A 20,268-nucleotide genomic window follows, 5' to 3' on the forward strand; every position below is an offset into this window, starting at 1 on the left:
TGATCCCAGTGCCTTGGAACTCTTGGGATATGAGTATTGCCTCCCCTGAATCCTCCTGCCTTGTGGATGTGCACTGGTGCCTTGAGGAAATGGTACATGTGCAACCTGCATTGAGTGCGCTTTGGGGTTCTGCGTAGGTTAAGAGTTTATTCCCACAGCCCCACTACTTTTCTACAAGAATAGGGGGTTCTCCATCATAAGAATAGCCTGCTTGATCAGATCAATGGCCCCTGTGGTCCTGCATCCAGTACCCACAGTGGACAACCAGATAACAACAACAACAATTTATTATTATTTGTACCCACCCATCTGGCTGGGTTTCCCCAGCCACTCTGGGCGGCTTCCAACAAAGATTAAAACTACATTAAAATGTCACACATTAAAAACTTCCCTAAATAATAATTTATTTCCCACAGATGCCTGTGGGAAACCAGCAAGCAAGACCCAAGCACAAGAGCCCTCTGTCCTCCTGTGATTTCCAGCAACAGGTATTCAGAAGCATTGCTGCCTCCAACTGCAACAGCAGAGCGTAGCCATCAATATCCCTCCCCTGCATGGATTTGTCTGTGTCTCCAAGCCGGTGAGCATCACGGCTTCCTGGGGGAGCCAGTTCCATAGACCCCTTTCCAGCACAGCAGAATCCCTAGTGTTCTGCCTTCAGCATTTACATGCCGGCATGGAAACTCACTTAACAGGCAAACAGGCATGATTTCACAATAATGGGAGAATGCTCAGTTACTCAACCCTGTGTAATGCTACAGGCTTTGCAATTTACTTCCATTTATATTTTAGAGAGTGACTGTATGATGTAAATAACGCAACCTATATAAAAATGGCAGTGAAGACATGACCATTCCTCAATGACAATTCTGAAAAGAATGCCAATCAGCAAATAAAAAAAAAAGCAACAGAAACTTCTGTGTATTTGGGGTGCAAAACCACTATGCAGTATTTACTAGTGTATTTTACATCATTTGAATACCCTACCCTACAATTTTAACTATCTGATATAGCTTTCTTAATTAATACTGGCCATATCACAATGTCTTAAGCATTCCTTTAGGAAGCTGGACAGAATAAAGAAGGCAGCTTCTAGTTTGCTGCCTATCACCACCACCAAATGGTTCAGCTGTATAAAGACTTAAAGAGAAAAAAAGAGGCTGTGTTTAACACAGAAGCTCTTGGATGGCACAATCCAGCTAGCCGTTGACAGGTGCTTTTCAAACGCTAGGAGAAAGATTCACATACAAATGTATAAATATGAACCTTGATTTCAACTTTTACTGCGAGCTTTAAGTGGCATTCCTATTAAACAGAGAAGCGACTTGGCTTTTTATTAAAAAGTAGCATGTCTACTGTAAGCAAAATGCACAGATTTATTTTTTAAAACAACACAATTGAGATTAAGTACAGAAATGTACTTAATTGTGCGCCGCCGGAGCACAATTTCTGTTCTCATCCTGAAGCAAAGTTCTTAACCCGAGGTACTATTTCTGGGTTAGCGGAGTCTGTAACCTGAAGCTTATATAACCTGAAGTGTATGTAACCCAAAGTACCACTGTACATTAATATAAAAAAGTAACCATAACCACTGTTCATGGCAAGAGCCAAAGAATTCCCCACGGCAAAAAGCTCCCCATGGCATTTAGGCATTTCCTCCTCTCCCATACCAGAGCAAGCAGCCAAGCCCTGGCAAACATCAGATGTAACAGCGATTTACCATCGCCGCCAGCTGCCATTCAAGAGCTGCTGGGATTGCTGTAACTATTTAGAGCAGTTGTAACAAATCCCAACCAAGTTGTCCTCCAAGCCTTTTATGAAAATGCCAGGAAATTGCGCAGCATCTCAAATTGTTGAATGGCAAACAGAGTATGCTGGATCATTTAAAAAGTCAAAGCAGTTGGCAACAACAACTACCTCTAATAAAAACATGTAAAATTTTAAAATCAAAGACCATCATCTTACCACTATGGCAACAGGGTAGCACAGAGAAGTTCTCGGCAGGTGTTTAAAGGTTGAAACAGAAGGCACCCGCTGATGCTCTATTTAGCAGAGCATTTCACAGGACTGGACCAACAATACTAAAGGCTCGGTTTCTTATTGTCAGATGAGCACCGCCCCAACTTGGGGGACGACCAATGATGCTTCTACAGATGATCTCAATGACTGAGTTTGGTTATAAGGGTTTAGGCAATCCAGGACCCAGGTTTTTCAGGGCTCTGTTAAGTACTGCAAGGATCTAGAACCTGGTTTGGTAGTAGATGGACAGCAAAGGCAGATTTTCTGGGAAAAGTATTGCATGTTGGGTTTACTGAAGGGCCTGCGACTATGTCTCCAGGTGTTGCTAGACTACAACTCCCATTAGCTAGCTATGCTGACTGAGGATAATAGGAGACAGAGTTCTGGAGGGTACCACAATGACTACCCCTTCCATTGAGTTACATAGCAGAATGGTCTTGTGAACTGTGGCAGGGAAACACCCCCCCCCCATTTCATCCATATGACCTCTTTCTTCAAAACCTCATAGGAAATCATTCAGGCAGCACACATTGCAGATAACATGCCGCACACTTTATTATGGGTGGTATTTAACTCAGTTTCACTCAGGGTAGACCACTGAAATTAGTGGGCCTAACTTAGTCAAATGGCCTGTATGAATCCCTGGAGTGCACGCCTGTTTACAACAAGACATTTTGGGCTTGAGAATACTATGGTGTGACTGAAGCAAGCTAAACTGTAAGAAGGGCTGCAATCCTTAATCAGTGAATATACCTAATTACCGTTTGAGTGGCTAAAAGTGTGCCCTCCATTTAAGCAGGCAGCAGATTTTTAAAATGGAAAATGGTATAAACGCAAGTGTTTCCAAAAACTGTAGGTGACAGGCACCATCTCAGAAAGGGGACTCCACCTCCTGCTCTCTCTCAAAGGATGCCTCTTCTAAGATGATGCCTACTGGGACATATGAGTGTGACATCGGAAAAACAAGAGAGATATGTTGTGTGTGTGTGTGTGTGTGTGTGTGTGTGTGTGTCCCAGTATTACTATTCATATGCAAATTTACACAGATTTAATCAACCAATCTTACTAGACTGAAACTCATCTGATTAATTGGCTACAATTTCTTTCATCAGGTGAAAGCCCTAATTATAAAGAATGCCAAGTACAGCACGCTGAATTAAAGCAGTTTAGCCTAGAGTGGCAGCTTTTCATGTAAGAAGCACCATCTGATATCTTAACTGGTGAACATCCGAACCAGACCTAAGACTCTAGTTTCCTAATAAAAGACATCTGTGGCATATTATGGATGTGAGCCACGATTTGCAGTGCTTACATTGAAAACCATCATTAGGGGGGAAATTACTGTGCCTTTCCCAGCTGCCAAAAGTAAAGCGTTTCTGCTGATAATTCAAAGACTTCTAGTGAAACACAGAATGGACGAGCTTATCTTTCTAGTCTTCGGCTCAGACTTATGGAAACATATATGTCAAGTAACAATGGCTTATTTTGTACTGGCTTCAGGAGTCCTGTTCGCTTGTAAACAGAAGACAATGATTTGCGTGGCAATACCCGCCCCCTAGGGGACGTGGGTGGCGCTGTGGGTAAAACCTCAGTGCCTAGGACTTGCCGATCGCATGGTCGGCGGTTCGAATCCCCGCGGCGGGGTGCGCTCCTGTCGTTCGGTCCCAGCGCCTGCCAACCTAGCAGTTCGAAAGCACCCCCGGGTGCAAGTAGATAAATAGGTACCGCTTTCTAGCGGGAAGGTAAACGGCGTTTCCGTGTGCTGCGCTGGTGCTGGCTCGCCAGAGCAGCTTCGTCACGCTGGCCACGTGACCCAGAAGTGTCTGCGGACAGCGCTGGCTCCCGGCCTCTAGAGTGAGATGAGCGCACAACCCTAGAGTCTGTCAAGACTGGCCCATATGGGCAGGGGTATCTTTACCTTTACCCGCCCTCTCCCACAGATGGAGTAAATAAAGACAACGGACACCAGAATTTTAGGTTAATGGGCGAAAAATGGCCACAACTTTATTGATTACAGGTAAGAGTCCGAATCTGATCGGACACAGGTTAGAGCTCAACGTCGAGCCTACCAAGTGGCGATAGCAACGGCGAAGAAGAATTTCTTCACCGCCTCTATTGCATCTGCAGAAAACAGCAGCAGGAGACTTTTTCAGGTGGTTCACAATTTAGCGGAACCACCTGTAACATCGGGGCCCAGTACGGGCCACATGTTCTCCTGCAATGATTTTGCAAAGTTTTTTGCAGATAAAATCGCTCAGATTCGGGAAGAAGTAGACTCCACCGTGGGAGCAGGGCCAGGGCGGGAGAGTGCTAGAGTTCTGTCTAGTCAAGTTGAGTGGGATCAATTCCAATCTGTTACCTCCGAGGATGTGGACAGGCTGCTTGGACGAGTGAAACCAACCACCTGTCTCCTGGATCCTTGCCCATCCTGGCTTATAAAAGCTAGCCGGGAAGGACTGGGCGATGGGCTTCGTGGGGTGGTGAATGCTTCCCTCCGTGAGGGAGCCTTCCCAGACCCGCTGAAAGAGGCAGTTATTAAACCGCTTCTTAAAAAACCATCTTTAGATGCGGCCACAATGGCCAACTATCGCCCAGTCTCAAATCTTCCATTCTTGGGCAAGGTGATAGAGCGAGCGGTTGCCGAACAACTCCAGGCACGCCTGGAAGAAGCGGACCATTTGGATCCCTTCCAGTCGGGATTCAGGCCTCATCATGGGACTGAAACTGCCTTGGTCGCACTGGTTGATGATCTCCGGCGGGCTAGGGACAAAGGTGAGAGCTGTTTCCTAGTTCTGCTGGATCTCTCAGCGGCGTTTGATACCATCGACCATAACATCCTTCTGGACCGTCTTGAGGGGCTGGGAGCTGGGGGCACTGTCCTACAGTGGTTCCGCTCCTTCCTCCTGGGCCGTGTTCAGAAAGTGGTGGGGGGGGGATGAGTGTTCAGACCCCTGGGCTCTCATTTGTGGGGTGCCTCAGGGTTCTGTCCTCTCCCCCATGCTTTTCAACATCTACATGCAGCCGCTGGGAGAGATCATCAGGAGGTTTGGGCTGGGTGTTCATCAGTATGCAGATGATACCCAGCTCTACCTCTCTTTTAAATCAGAACCAGTGAGGGCAGTGAAGGTCCTGTGTGAGTGTCTGGAGGCGGTTGGAGGATGGATGGCAGCTAACAGATTGAGGTTGAATCCTGACAAGACAGAAGTACTGTTTCTGGGGGACAGGAGGCGGGCAGGTGTGGAGGATTCCCTGGTCCTGAATGGGGTAACTGTGCCCCTGAAGGACCAGGTGCGCAGCCTGGGAGTCATTTTGGACTCACAGCTGTCCATGGAGGCACAGGTCAAATCTGTGTCCAGGGCAGCTGTTTACCAGCTCCATCTGGTACGTAGGCTGAGACCCTATCTGCCTGCGGACTATCTCGCCAGAGTGGTGCATGCTCTGGTTATCTCCCGCTTGGACTACTGCAATGCACTCTACGTGGGGCTACCTTTGAAGGTGACTCGGAAACTACAACTAATCCAGAATGCGGCAGCTAGACTGGTGACTGGGAGCGGCCGCCGAGACCATATAACACCGGTCTTGAAAGACCTACATTGGCTCCCAGTATGTTTCCGAGCACAATTCAAAGTGTTGGTGCTGACCTTTAAAGCCCTAAACGGCCTCGGTCCAGTATACCTGAAGGAGCGTCTCCACCCCCATCATTCTGCCCGGACGCTGAGGTCCAGCGCCGAGGGCCTTCTGGCGGTTCCCTCATTGCGAGAAGCAAAGCTACAGGGAACCAGGCAGAGGGCCTTCTCGGTAGTGGTGCCCACCCTGTGGAACGCCCTTCCAGCAGATGTCAAAGCGATAAACAACTACCTGACATTCAGAAGACATCTTTCTTAAGGCAGCCCTGTTCAGGGAAGTTTTTAACGTGTGATTTTACTGTATTTTTGGTTTTTATGGAAGCTGCCCAGAGTGGCTGGGAAGGCCCAGCCAGATGGGCGGGATATAAATAATAAATTATTATTATTATTATTATTGGCTTTAGGCATTGGCCCTAACTGACTATCCGGTCTAACTGGGAAGGGTTAAGCACCAGCAGGGGGAGCCCCCGAGATGCACATCCCTAGGCGCTTCCCAAGGGGTTACCGCTCAGGAGCGCACTTTAGGCCCTAGCCTCCGTAGGTTTCAGACGAGGCGATGCCCCCCGGAGTCCTTTAACGAACTACCGCTGCTGTTGGAGAGAAAGAAAGGGGCGAGCCAGGGCTACCCTGACCTTAAGTGCACCTAGAAATCCCTCCCCCGCCGCCAGCTGATTGGCTAGCGCTGGGGGCGATGAATATTAAAGAGGCTGGGGAATCCCTGAGTCCTGCGGGGCTGACGGCAGCCCCGCGAGATTATGGACAGGGGCGTGAGCCCGCAACCCCACCCCCTCCTTAGTTTGGGAGTGGCTTTCTTTTCCAACAGTATTCAAAGGAAGCTAATTCAAGTCTGCATATGGGCTCGTGTTTCAGAAGTGAGGTAAGTGTTGAAAGTTTTACATTAGAAAAGGACAGGAGCAATTTTCACTAATGGTGAAAAGGCACAGTTCAAGTGAATAAAATTCAAATAGAGAATATAGGCTAATGCATGACCATGTCTGGAATGGGCCTGCTCCCCCCCCCCATCAAAACAAAACATTTGAACATTTGATTTAAAGAGGCATCCTCCTCACAATCGCTTACCCCTCCAGATGTGCTGCTACCATCTGTTCCTGGCATGGATTCCACAGAACTGGTGCTCGCTATCTGTTGTGGGAAAGCCATCAGAAAGCACATGAATACTAATAAAACACCTAGCTCTTTAATAGCTCGATACTATGAGCTCTTGCCCCCTTCATGGATCACTGCCTTGCCGTGGCGAAGGGGCTTGAATAACTCAGAGAAGCTATGAACTATGCCGAGCAGGGCACCCAAGATGAACAGGTCATAGTGGAGAGTTTTGACCAAACGTGATCCACCTGGAGGAGGAACCGGCAAGCCACTCCAGTTCCCTGCCAAGAAAACTCCATGGACAAAGACAACAGGCATATAAAAGTTATGACACTGGAAGATGAGCCCCTCAGGTCGGAAGGTGTCCAACATGCTACTGGGGAAGAGCGGAGGACAAGTACAAGTAGATCCAGAGCTGATGAAGCGGCTGGGCCAAAGCCGAAAGGCTGCTCAGTTGCGGATATGCCTGGAAGCGAAAGGAAAGTCCAATGCTGAAAAGAAAAATATTGCATAGGAACCTGGAATGTAAGAACCATGAACCTGGGTAAGTTGGATGTGGTCAAAAATGAGATGGCAAGAATAAATATTGACATCCTGGGCATCAGTGAACTAAAATGGACGGGAATGGGTGAATTCAGTTCGGATGACCATCATATCTACTACTGTGGGCAAGAAACCCGTAAAAGAAATGGAGTGGCCCTCATAGTCAACAAAAGAGTGGCGAAAGCTGTACTGGGATGCAATCCCAAAAATGATAGAATGATCTTGATACGAATTCAAGGCAGACCTTTTAACATCACAGTAATCCAAGTTTATGCACCAACTACTGGTGCTGAAGAAACTGAAATTGACAAATTCTATTAAGACTTACAAGACCTTATAGAAGTGACACCAAAGAAGGATGTTCTTCTCATTATAGGGGATTGGAATGCTAAAGTAGGGAATCAAGAGATAAAAGGAACAACTGGCAAGTTTGGCCTTGGAGATCAAAACGAAGCAGAGCAAAGGCTAATAGAGTTCTGTCAAGAGAACAAACTGGTCATCACAAACACGCTTTTCCAACAACACAAGAGACGACTCTACACGTGGACATCACCAGATGGGCAGCATCGTAATCAGATTGATTATATTCTCTGCAGCCAAAGATGGAGAAGCTCTATACAGTCAGCAAAAACAAGACCTGGAGCTGACTGTGGCTCAGATCATCAGCTTCTTATAGCAAAATTCAAGCTTAAACTGAAGAAAGTAGGAAAAACCACTGGGCCGGTAAGATACAATCTGAATCAAATCCCTTATGAATACACAGTGGAAGTGAGGAACAGGTTTAAGGATTTAGATTTGTTGGACAGAGTGCCTGAAGAACTATGGGTGGAGGCTCGCAACATTATACAGGAGGCAGCAACGAAAACCATCCCAATGAAAAGGAAATGCAAGAAAGCAAAGTGGCTGTCCATCGAGGCCTTACAAATAGCAGGGGAGAGAAGGCAAGCAAAATGCGAGGGAGATAGTGAAAGATACAGGAAATTGAATGCAGATTTCCAAAAAATAGCAAGGAGAGACAAGAAGGCCTTCTTAAACGAGCAATGCAAAGAAATAGAGGAAAACAACAGAATGGGAAGAACCAGAGATCTGTTCAAGAAAATTGGAGATATGAAAGGAACATTTCGTACAAAGATTACCATAATAAAGGACAAAAGTGGTAAGGACCTAACAGAAGCAGAAGACATCAAGAAGAGGTGGCAAGAATACACAGAGGAATTATACCAGAAAGATATGGATGGCTCATACACCCCAGGTAGTGTGGTTGCTGACCTTGAGCCAGACATCCTGGAGAGTGAAGTCAAATGGGCCTTAGAAAGCACTGCAAATAACAAGGCCAGTGGAAGTGATGATATTCCAGCTGAACTATTTAAAATTTTAAAAGATGATGCTGTTAAGGTGCTACACTCAATATGCCAGCAAATTTGGAAAACTCAGCAGTGGCCAGAGGATTGGAGAAGATCAGTCTACATCCCAATCCCAAAGAAGGGCAGTGCCAAAGAATGCTCAAACTACCGCACAATTGCACTCATTTCACACGCTAGCAAGGTTATGCTTAAAATTCTACAAGGCAGGCTTAAGCAGTATGTGGACCGAGAACTCCCAGAAGTGCAAGCTGGATTTCGAAGGGGCAGAGGAACCAGAGACCAAATTGCAAACATGCGCTGGATTATGGAGAAAGCTAGAGAGTTCCAGAAAGACATCTACTCCTGCTTCATTGACTATGCAAAAGCCTTTGACTGTGTCGACCACAGCGAACTATGGCAAGTTCTTAAAGAAATGGGAGTGCCTGATCACCTCATCTGTCTCCTGAGAAATCTCTATGTGGGACAAGAAGCTACAGTTAGAACTGGATATGGAACAACTGATTGGTTCAAAATTGGGAAAGGAGTACGGCAAGGCTGCATATTGTCTCCCTACTTATTTAACTTATATGCAGAATTCATCATGCGAAAGGCAGGGCTGGATGAATCCCAAGCCGGAATTAAGATTGCCGGAAGAAATATCAACAACCTCAGATATGCAGATGACACAACCTTGATGGCAGAAAGTGAGGAGGAATTAAAGAACCTTTTAATGAGGGTGAAAGAGGAGAGCGCAAAATATGGTCTGAAGCTCAACATCAAAAAAACGAAGATCATGGCTACTGGTCCCATCACCTCCTGGCAAATAGAAGGGGAAGAAATGGAGGCAGTGAGAGATTTTACTTTCTTGGGCTCCATGATCACTGCAGATGGTGACAGCAGTCACGAAATTAAAAGACGCCTGCTCCTTGGGAGAAAGGCGATGGCAAACCTAGACAGCGTCTTAAAAAGCAGAGACATCACCTTGCCAACAAAGGTCCGTATAGTTAAAGCCATGGTTTTACCAGTAGTGATGTATGGAAGTGAGAGCTGGACCATCAAGAAGGCTGATCGCCAAAGAATTGATGCTTTTGAATTATGGTGCTGGAGGAGACTCTTGAGAGTCCCATGGACTGCAAGAAGATCAAACGTATCCATTCTTAAGGAAATCAGCCCTGAGTGCTCACTGGAAGGACAGATCGTGAAGCTGAGGCTCCAGTACTTTGGCCACCTCATGAGAAAAGAAGACTCCCTGGAAAAGACCCTGATGTTGGGAAAGATGGAGGGCACAAGGAGAAGGGGACGACAGAGGACAAGATGGTTGGACAGTGTTCTCGAAGCTACTAACATGAGTTTGAGCAAACTGCGGGAGGCAGTGGAAGACAGGAGTGCCTGGCGTGCTCTGGTCCATGGGGTCACGAAGAGTCAGACACGACTAAACGACTAAACAACAAATGAGCTCTTGCACTGGCCAAGGAGTGTTTGGGAAGAGTCACGATGACTGCTGTTACACCATTCTTGTGGTTGCAAGGTGACCCAGAGGTGCAATGAAGGTCTGCACTGTTACATGGGCACCAGACCGTAATGGTATATGACATCACTGATGAAAGAGCTGTTGTGAAATATACACAGAACAGCTAAAGACAATGGGCGGCGACACAAAATACCTGAGAGGCATTTCAGCCACTATGGATACAGTTCTACCCAACATTGTAATTTGACATTGTGGAATGATAAATGAGGCACCAGAATAGACCTTCTCTGTCTAATATACACAGGATATCAGTAGTTATACTTTATTATAGTCTATCCACCTTTTGTCCAGGGAGTTCCCATTTTAGCATTTCCCAGCAAAGCACCTGCATGTTAGGACTGCTCAAGGACCCAATGAACTTCATATCTGAGCGGCGATTTGAACCTGGATTCAAAAGGCTCATACAAACATACCATAGGCTATACCGCACTGGCTCTTTTTGTGCACACCAACATATATCTGCCCATGATGTAATAACATTTTGGTTCTAATAGAACATAAAATCATCATATTTAAAATTCTTGAAAGCTAGCAACACTGGAAAGGGTGTCACTCTGCACATCAGCGGGTACAGTGTCCAAAAAGCTAGAAATCCCTAAGGGCCTCATCCACATAACTGTTGTGGGTGGTAATACTGGCTTCCAAGAGCAATTTAGTACTCGGGGTGTACTATCATCACCCTGACCAAAATGCTGAGAGAATCTTGAGATGGAGAATAAAATCCAGGAGACATCCAAAGGAGAACTGCTGTAGTAATGGGTGACTTTAATTACCCTCATACAGACAGGCTATATGCTCCAAACATAACAAACTGGTAACATCTATTTCTAGATATCCTAAATGATGATGTTCTATGGGAATCAACTAGAGGTGTAGCACTCAGAACCTGGCGTGAGATATAACTACTGTTGAGCCAATTGGGAACAGTGATCCATAATACTATCAAATTTAACATCTATGTAAGCGGACAATTGCCCAGAAAGTTCTACACAGTCACATTTGATTTCAAAAGAGAAAAGCTCCCCAGAATGAAGGAACTGGTAAAAAAGGAAGCTAAGAGGTAAAGTAAAGAGGACCCAATTTCTCCAGAATGCTTGGGGGTTTCAAAACCACAATGAAAGCTCGACTAGAATGTATACTACAGTTCAAGATATGTACCACCAGGGCCAAGAGGATGTCATCATGGTTAGCAAGCAGAGAAAAGGAAGCTCTTAGAGGCTATTAGAGACCATTTTCTTGAGAAAATTGCAGCTTTGTTGAAAGGGGAGGGAGAGGAATTCAAGGAGCACATTGTTAAAAACATAAAGACCACCAACAAAAAACTCTTTAAATACATGAATAGCAGGAGACCAGCTAGGAAAGCAGTTGGATCTTTGAATGACATGGGTATCAAAAGACTGTTAAAGGATAGAAGAGAAAGTTCAGAGAAGCTGAATGAATTCTTGTGCCTGCCTCACAGAAGATGTGGGATAAATCCCTGGGTCTGAACTTTCTTAGAGATGGAGTATGAGAATAGCAGTGATAAGTGACTACGTTCTAGGTCTTATGGGCAAATTGAAAACTGACAAAACACTGGCTCCAGATGGCATCGACTTGAGAGTTCTTAAAGAGTTCAAATGTGAAATTGTTGATCTTCTAAGAAAAATATGTAACATGTGCCTACTATCAATCCCCATACCTGAGGTGTGGAAAGTAGCCAACTTAACACAAATCTCTTTTAAAGGGTCCAGCAAATTACAGACCAGTTTACTTATTCCTGGAAAACTGGTGAAAAGCTTTATTAAAGGTAGAACTCCCAAGCATATAGAAGAACAAGTTTCAGCAAAGGTAACCTTTCTTAGTATTTTGAGAGTGCCAACAAGTATATAGATAAAAGTACATTGTCAAATATTCCTGAGTAAGTTTATCAGTCGCAGAATAAGAGGAGAGGTCCTCTTAAGAATCAGTAACTGGGAAAGAGACAGGAAGCAGAGAGCAGGAATAAATGGATAGTTCTCCTAATGGATGGAAGTAGAAAGTGGAGTCCACCAAGCAAGAGAGCCAACCTTGCATAATCAAACAAAGACACAGCACACACATGCTATTTGAATGGTAATGCCCATCAACTTTAGGTGGGGGGCCCTCAAATATTTTATGGGGGGCACGTGAAAGGACCTTAACCCGAAGGAGTTGGTTCCTATGCCACCAAAGATTGGTACTAGGACCTGTGCTTTTAAGCATGTTCATAAAGTGACTAATGTAACTCAATATAAGCAAGTGTCAAGAGGTGGAGAAAATTGCCCCCCTTTGTTCAGTTCCCCAATGGAAAGTCCCAGGAGTGAAGCTCCACTTAAGGGAACTATAGATCAAAACCACAGGCTACAAATTAAAAACAAAAAATTTGCAAGTTTAAGTGCAATATATATGACAGCAAAGACCCACAGGAATAATGATCACTAAATGCTTACTGATGAATCTGGGAGATGCTCATCTTCTTGAGAAAAAGAGCTATTATAAGCTCTAAACGTTTCACTGTTCTGTTTATGTTTTTCAATTGTTGCTTGAATGACCTGCAATAAAATTCCAAGAAATGCAGTAAGTAAAAGTAAGCTGCAAAATCTTATTTAGAACACAAAACCAAAAACCTTTTTTTAAAATGAAACAAAACTATTTGCAGATGTCATTACTTAAGAGTGTTGTTTCTACAAGATAAAGAATTTCCAAGTATGACTTACAAAAGTAGAGCCTCAAATTAAGAATGTATTCTGTAAAAACTGAAAGGTCACTTCAGTTAACTAACTATAAGGAACAAAAGCACTATCAGAATTATATAAATGTAATGGGAGAGGTAGGCAATGGGTCTTCTGCTAAAACACCAATAAGATTTCAACGTAGAAGTCATCAGTTCCTCACCCCGAAGCAATATTTTCCATTACTGTAATAGAGTACATGTGAGGCTGCCTTTGAAGACGCAGTTAGTGTAAAATACTATTGTGGAAATGCTAACTGGGACTCGGCATTAGGAATCCATCTTGCTTGTTCTGAAGCATCTGCATTGGCTATTCGTCTATGTTCAGGTTCACATTAAAGTGATTATGCCCACTTTTAAAGTTATTTCTTCATGTCTTGGGCAATATTTGACCATTTTCTTCACATGAGTGCCTTAAGATAATCCTCAGAGACTTTGGATACCCATCATGAATACAGGGCTGTATCCGACCAAGCTGTGTAATGCCTTCTGCTTGCGTAACGGGACTTCCTCTCCCTCTACTCCCTCACCAATCTGCTGTGAAGGGTTGGAGGAAACCCCAGGATAGATCTGGGTGGAGTGCAGCATCACATGGGGCAGAGAGGCTGTTTTGTTGTTCAGGCAGAAGTCCTTGCACTAATAGGATGGCTTTGCTAGATACAACACTTGGTGGATTATGATTAGGGAGCAGCCTTTTCTGTTACAGTCCTAGTTATGAAATGCCACCAGGAGGTTCACATTTGCCTACTCTGACGTCATCTTAGCACCAAAGTCTTTTTTTACTATCTCAGGAATGTTAATGGCATGCTTTCATCTCCAGTGTCTGTTTTTTTATAATGCTTTTTTTTAAAAAAAAATTGCTAGCTTTATTGTTATTTTACTCAGCTTTACTTATCTTTGTATAGCTGTATTTTATTGTTTTATTGTAAGTTGCTCAGGGAAATATGTCTTTTTGGCAGGGTGGGGTATAACACCTTGGAAATAATTAAATGGAGAAAAAAGTTCCTATATGCAGCTTAATGTACTTAGCAAAGAAGAACACCGCAAATGAAATGGGCTGGCACAAAGGCTAAGTAAAATATGCTTATACTGACCTGGATCCATTCTTTCTTCTCTTCTTCTGTCCTATAAAATGCAGAAGAGACATACATGTTGTATACATGTAGCATATTCAGTAGCTGTTTTAATCTACAGTCTTATAAGCAAATAATAATCATCTCTACAGTAAATTCGTGTTTTGTTGCTGGAATCTGATATGCCACCTATTCTAAACTCGGCAGCATATAATTGAAAACTACCCCTTGCTTCCCCTTTACCTTATTTATGATTCAAAACAATAGAATTTACTAGAATGAATTATTTTACCAATTGCTTCCACAGCCTAACATTCCTTGCTCAAAACATGCAGAATGAATGAACAAAATTCTGTACCTAGCTTGTAGCTCCAATGATCTCTTCTTTCCTGTTATTGAGAATGTATGAGCCACGTTTTGCTTGCTGATTTCCAGGACCTAGGAAACCAAGTATATTTTGCTATACTTTAAAATGTAATTTTCCAAACACTTTCAAGATTACCAAACAAACCTCTACTCTCTCTAAATAAACAGCAGCAACTATTAATAATAATGAACTGTTTGTTTAAAAATAACATCTAGTGTCTACTTTTTAATGACAATGCTTTCAGAGGCATTATTTACACAAGGTTTTTTCTGAGATACAAACAAGGTTTGCCAGCTGTAAGGTGCAGAAGCAGTTGGTGGAAGAGACTTGAACTCTAACCTAGACTGTATCTGCGACTTGTCTAGGCATGGAGAAATGTATGGGTCCACATCCACTATGTTTTAAGCTCAGCGGCTTTCAAGTGGCACTGATGGTACTGCAATGCCAAAGGAGAAACTGACTGTGGCTTTGTTGTTGTTATTGTTTGCACAGTCTGCAATACTGCATACTCATTTCCTGCAGTTCCATCTTCAATAACAGCATGTCATGTTCCGCCTTCCACGTTGCCTGTGTTTTACTTTGCTTATGCATCTGGGGGTGACCAAAAGGCTTGTTTCTCAACAAGAGTGACAAATCCTGAATCATAGAGTTGGAAGGGAACCTGAGGATCATCTAGTCCAACCTTCTGCAACGCAGGACTAAACAGCTGTCCCTTATGGGGATCGAACCTGCAACCTTGGCGTTATCGGCAGCACGCTCTAACCAACTGAGCCATCCAAGCACTGTTATAAAAGTATATTATAAATGCAAGCAAACAAGATACAAACCTGCAATCCTGCAATATCGATCTTTTCTCGCACACTGAATTTCTGGCCTATTAATCTCAGTTTGGGCACGCAGTACAACACCATGCTGTTAAACTGTAATTGATGGGAAATTCTTGTTATGATATGTGGAAATCACTTTAATATTCAGCCACACCCTTCATTATAAAATCAGTAAGCATAGCCACACCCTTAATTGCAAAATCAGTTCTTATAGTTCATTTCTCCAATAAAGGTTAAAATTTCTAGCATTGTGGTGTGTGAAATTTATCAGGAATTCATTTTTATAGCAACAGCTCATGGGGGGATTGAGGAAAGCTCAATTTTGACTGTGAATCATCTACCTTCTATGAATTGTGATTTATTATTATTATTATTATTAAATTTCTTGGTTGCTTCATCTTGCCCAGGGCAACCCAAAGCAACTTACAACCAAACAGACAAATAAACAACACCCCACAATAAATACATTAAAAGCAAAAGGAAAAAGAAACACATTAAGAACATCCTGGCCATGTACAAAAGGCCACAGATATAGTTAAAGACCAAAGGCCTGGTTACAGAGGGGGGGAAATTGCCTGGCAATAACTATGAGTGAAATTCAATGCCACTGCCAGACAGAATGACACCCCCTACCCCCCTCTTCTCCACACACACTATATTGGTTGTTCTCCTACTCACCCACCCCAGAGCCAATTTCTGGGGAGTGGAAAGACCCCTTGCACAAGCAGACATTTTCATGCAAGGCTTGTGACAACAGGAGTCAGGTGAATCCTGCCCTATACCTGCAATGTACAATATACCTGTGCAAAACCAACCCACAGAGAGCCATGTCAGAAGATCAACATCTAATGGCTGGCCGGGCCTGACCTCAGATTTCCAAAGTGCTGCTCCTGATTTTTGCACAAAATGGTTGACACTGTCCACAGGAGTCTGTGATTGTTAATGATAATTTAAAAGATTATACTTAAGTCTGGTGGCAATGGGTTTGTCAGGTTAATGTCTGTGGACTATTTAATATTCAGCAGCATAATACTCTGGGATAAACTAATAAAAGAAACGTGCCAATTACACAAAAACCAAAGCATCATCAAATACTGGTATGGCGACAGAAAGAACATTTTCTTTAAAACAGAACAGAACCTGCTTTTGTGAAAGGAAAATACATGTGCAATACAGAGCAGACTCCACCAGCAAGACCTGACCAATCAGATCAAAGGAGACTTTGTGTCTACAAAGTAGGTGAACACTTTACTCCTGAGAAATGAAGTAACTCACCAGAAATAGATATCTATCCTGAGCGGTGCCATTCTTTGCTGACAGTTTCTGAATATGCCCTTCTTTAATCAATTCATTGGCTGGATTAACAATATCCTCTTCTCCTCCAAGGCGCTCATACACTTCTAACAGCTTGTGCATCTTTTCCTACAAGCACAAAAAGGAAATGCCAACTCAGCTAACAGCTAGTCTTTGTCTATTGCTTTACGATACACACACTAGAATAAAAAAATAATTCAATTAATTAACAAGGGAAATGCTACCTACTGAAGAATTACTGAATATTGGTATTAAAAAACAAAAAACAATGAACCAACAAAAAAACACATGAAAGAAGAAATAAACAGTGCAAGTCCATGATTTTTCACAGCCTTAAAAAAGCAACCATGAAAACAGAATGCACTCTAGCAACATAAAGCATTTAATCCTCTCTATTTTAATCATCTCTTGGTACTTCATTGCATTGCCACAGAATCCCAAACAGCTCTTCTGTCAAAGTAGTCAGGAAATTGATTCCCAAAATCATAAAGAAGATAAAATTCTAGCCCTCATAGCAGCAGTAATAAGAGCTGGAAGCTAGAGAAAGACACTTTCATGGGGATCTGATGCCCACATATGAATTTTAGCAAGTAGGGCCTGCCTTATATGTGTCACAAAGGTCTGTACACCAATATCCAGTGCAGCCATTAAATTTTTCCTGACAACCAAATTCTTCTCAGGGTTGTTGTTGTTGTTGTTGTTGTTCTTAATCCCCCACCCCATTTCCCCTGACATAGTTCAAGGCGGCTTACAAGTACATTAAAAACCACTAAAAACAATAATTAAAAAACAATTAAACATTGATAGGATTAAAACTACACACTACACACACTTCAGCTTCCTTAGCAACTGTTCCCCATGCCTTGCTATATGTGTGTGTTGCAAGCGGCATGGTTTCTTTACTATTGCCAGCCTTTGATCCCATCCACTTGGCACTCGGAGCACTGGCAAGATAAGAGAGCCCTTGAATGTAAATGTTCCCTACGCCTGTGCAAGAATAATAGTGTCTCAATAAGGAAGATGAAAACACCTCTAACTTGTGAATCTGAGAAAGAGAAGAAGCCACAACTACTTCCTGTAAAGAACGCCCAGAGTGAGAAACAAGTGGGTTCATTTAAAACATTGCCTATAATTATTTCTTACAAAAACAGAATTGTTGCTGGGAGGTAAAATTAGACAAGTAAATATGTAACATCTAAAACAAACCTTGCATTTTCTTTAAAATGTTTTCAAGACAAGGCAGGATGATTTTATTAAATAAACACATACACAAAGCTTGGATCTTATAGAAATTGTCTCAGTATTGTGTACACGCATGCGCGCGCACACACACAAAGTTTTATGCATTTTCAGTGTTTCAACACGATTACAAAGAAGTATTGCTAATCTTTGTAAATGTTCTTATTTGCAGTTAGTGCATACATTGCCATTTTGGAAACCAGACTAAGCCTGCCATTCAGAGTTTGACTAACTGAGATGTCATCTGCTCAACCACATGAACACTAGCACTCAGAGAAGCTCTGCAGGTATTGAAACCAGAAACTTCTGTAGGCAAAGCATATGCTCTGCTGCTTATTCCATCATTGTTACATTTCTTATAGGCTCTACAGTTATAAACAACTGTCTTTATATATGTCTTCTTAATGACAGAAGCATGGTCTTTAATTTGGGTTTGGCTTATTTTTCACTTGGCAGAGCGGGAATGAACCTTAGGAACATGTCCACTTGCCACACTGTAAATAAGCTCATTGTGAGCCATGCATTCATTTGCCTAATGACGAGAATACCTCCTGCCCCCAAAATGGTATTAGGGTCACGGGCAATTGCAATTTCACACAACACCTATCTCATATATGTTCATATTCATATATGGGTTAAAAAGGTAAATATATGGACCTGCTCTCTGCCATATATAGGGTCAAACCCTAATTGGCCTGTTTCATTTGTAAGAACAACGGCTGAATATTTTAAGTATGCTAAAACTTATGAACATTTTTAGAATACACAGGAAAGAAACTACAACAAAAATTGGAGTTTTTGAAAATGGCTACATAAATTAGTATCAGTCACAAGAGAGAAAATGCCAGGGGGACAGACCTCATATACATAAATAATAGATAATAACTCTAGAAAGGCACTAATTTATACTTCAGTTTGATCTAGAAAGTTTGAATAAGTATGAAAAACCAACATTAAGTCTTCATGTAGTCATGAGAAAACCACTGGTTCAAATAGGAAGCTCAGTTAATGGCTCAGGTGATGATTCAGTTACACAATTTCTACTCACCATCTTTCGGATGGCTGCGTTTGAATGGTTTGCCGCAGTAGAAATGAGCTCCAGTGATTCTGCAATAAAGCAGCAGCAGTTACACATTCTCGAGATCGTTATCAGTTAATAGTGCAGTTTTTTATTTCCCTGATGTGTACAGCATTTCTGTAAAAATGCGGCTGCACATAAATGACAGGTTTGTAAGGACAAATCCATTGCATCATATTCCTGTGCTTGTGAGGGTCAAGTGTGTATGCAAGAGTATTAACATAGGACACATTTATAATATCTGAAATAAGTAGCACAGCAACTTGTGTGCATTCAGATTTGCATGCTTGGCAAAATAATTTAAAAAATAAATAAAAAGGGGAAGGAGGGAGGGTGTTCCAGGCAAAATGACTTTGGCAATCCTACCTGCCATTGAACCCAATGTGTTTTGACCCAATGCGATTTTGGTTTTATGTGTTATACCCAGAATGTAACTACCGCGTGAGTCGAGAGTCCCCTGTAAACAGTGGGCAACAGTAAATTACCCAGTAAATTACCAAGAGAGGAAAGCATGCAATATATGAACAGTTATTTTGCTTAGGCACAGCCCTATTTATACAACTTCCTGTGCAGGAAGAGGAATTTATTTTCCCTAATTTATGGTTGGTGTTAATGTAGGTTCTTAATGTTCAAGCCCAGCCTCAAACACCTCTCTGAAGGTGTTTCACATCTGAAACATAATTTGTGCCTTTTCTGGTTGTGTGCTTCCAAGGCACATATTCATTATATAGAAGGAAGCTGTCTTTAGCAAATGCTTCTCTTCAGTTGCCCAGAATCAGCATCAGGAACTGCAAGTTGCCTTTTGTCTGTACTTTTCTTTGTGGAAGGAAACCTGCAGGGGAACTGATACCACATTAGACTTTCAGCCAGTTAAGCATACAAAGCAGATCAAGCAAGACTGAGTGTATGGCAAGCTAGAGGAGGAAGGCTTGCCTCTCTGTCCCAGCACATGCTGAGTCTATATATGTGGGTGGGAGGATTGCATGAACTGGCCTGGATACTTTTGAACAGGAAGAATCGTACATCCAACTCATAGCACCTAGGGGGGAAATGGCCAAATATATGTTTTTTACATGTAACACATAGAATAATGTATTATGGCATTCAAAAGATATAGATCAGCAGATGGGAACCTATGCCACTCCACATTTATTTAATTATTATTGTTATTGTTATTAAATTTTATATATCTGATGATCACAAGACAGTTTGCAATATAAAAACACAAAAATGGTCACACAGTCTTGGGTTGATGGGATTTGGAGTCCAACAACATCTGGAGGGCACAATTTGCCCATCCCTGAACTAGATGATTGCTACCAATCAATTACTTTAAGGATCTAAACCTAGCATCAATTGTGACCCACTGTCTTTCTCCTTGTCTCAGATTCCTTTCTCACTCCCATGCCCATGTTCTCCCAGCTCCATTGCCTCTTGAGTTCCTGCCTGTTAGTTTACCCATTTCCAATGATA

General features: G+C 42.7%; 1 protein-coding gene across 1 annotated transcript in view; it reads right to left on the minus strand.

Annotated features, from left to right (window-relative positions):
• FGD3 (FYVE, RhoGEF and PH domain containing 3) overlaps positions 1-20,268 on the minus strand; it is a gene marked incomplete at its 5' end in the record, with an annotated part of 116,519 nt that overhangs the window by 16,314 nt on the left and 79,937 nt on the right. Inside the window, 7 exons of the mRNA XM_079965022.1 lie at positions 6,726-6,788; positions 12,617-12,718; positions 13,992-14,022; positions 14,329-14,408; positions 15,165-15,257; positions 16,440-16,586; positions 18,766-18,824. Of these exons, the coding sequence (XP_079821148.1) occupies positions 6,726-6,788; positions 12,617-12,718; positions 13,992-14,022; positions 14,329-14,408; positions 15,165-15,257; positions 16,440-16,586; positions 18,766-18,824 (575 nt within the window). The remainder of the gene's footprint in view (positions 1-6,725; positions 6,789-12,616; positions 12,719-13,991; positions 14,023-14,328; positions 14,409-15,164; positions 15,258-16,439; positions 16,587-18,765; positions 18,825-20,268) is intronic.

This window comes from Podarcis cretensis, assembly GCF_951804945.1.
Source record: "Podarcis cretensis genome assembly, chromosome: 2".
NCBI classification, from domain to species: domain Eukaryota; kingdom Metazoa; phylum Chordata; class Lepidosauria; order Squamata; family Lacertidae; genus Podarcis; species Podarcis cretensis.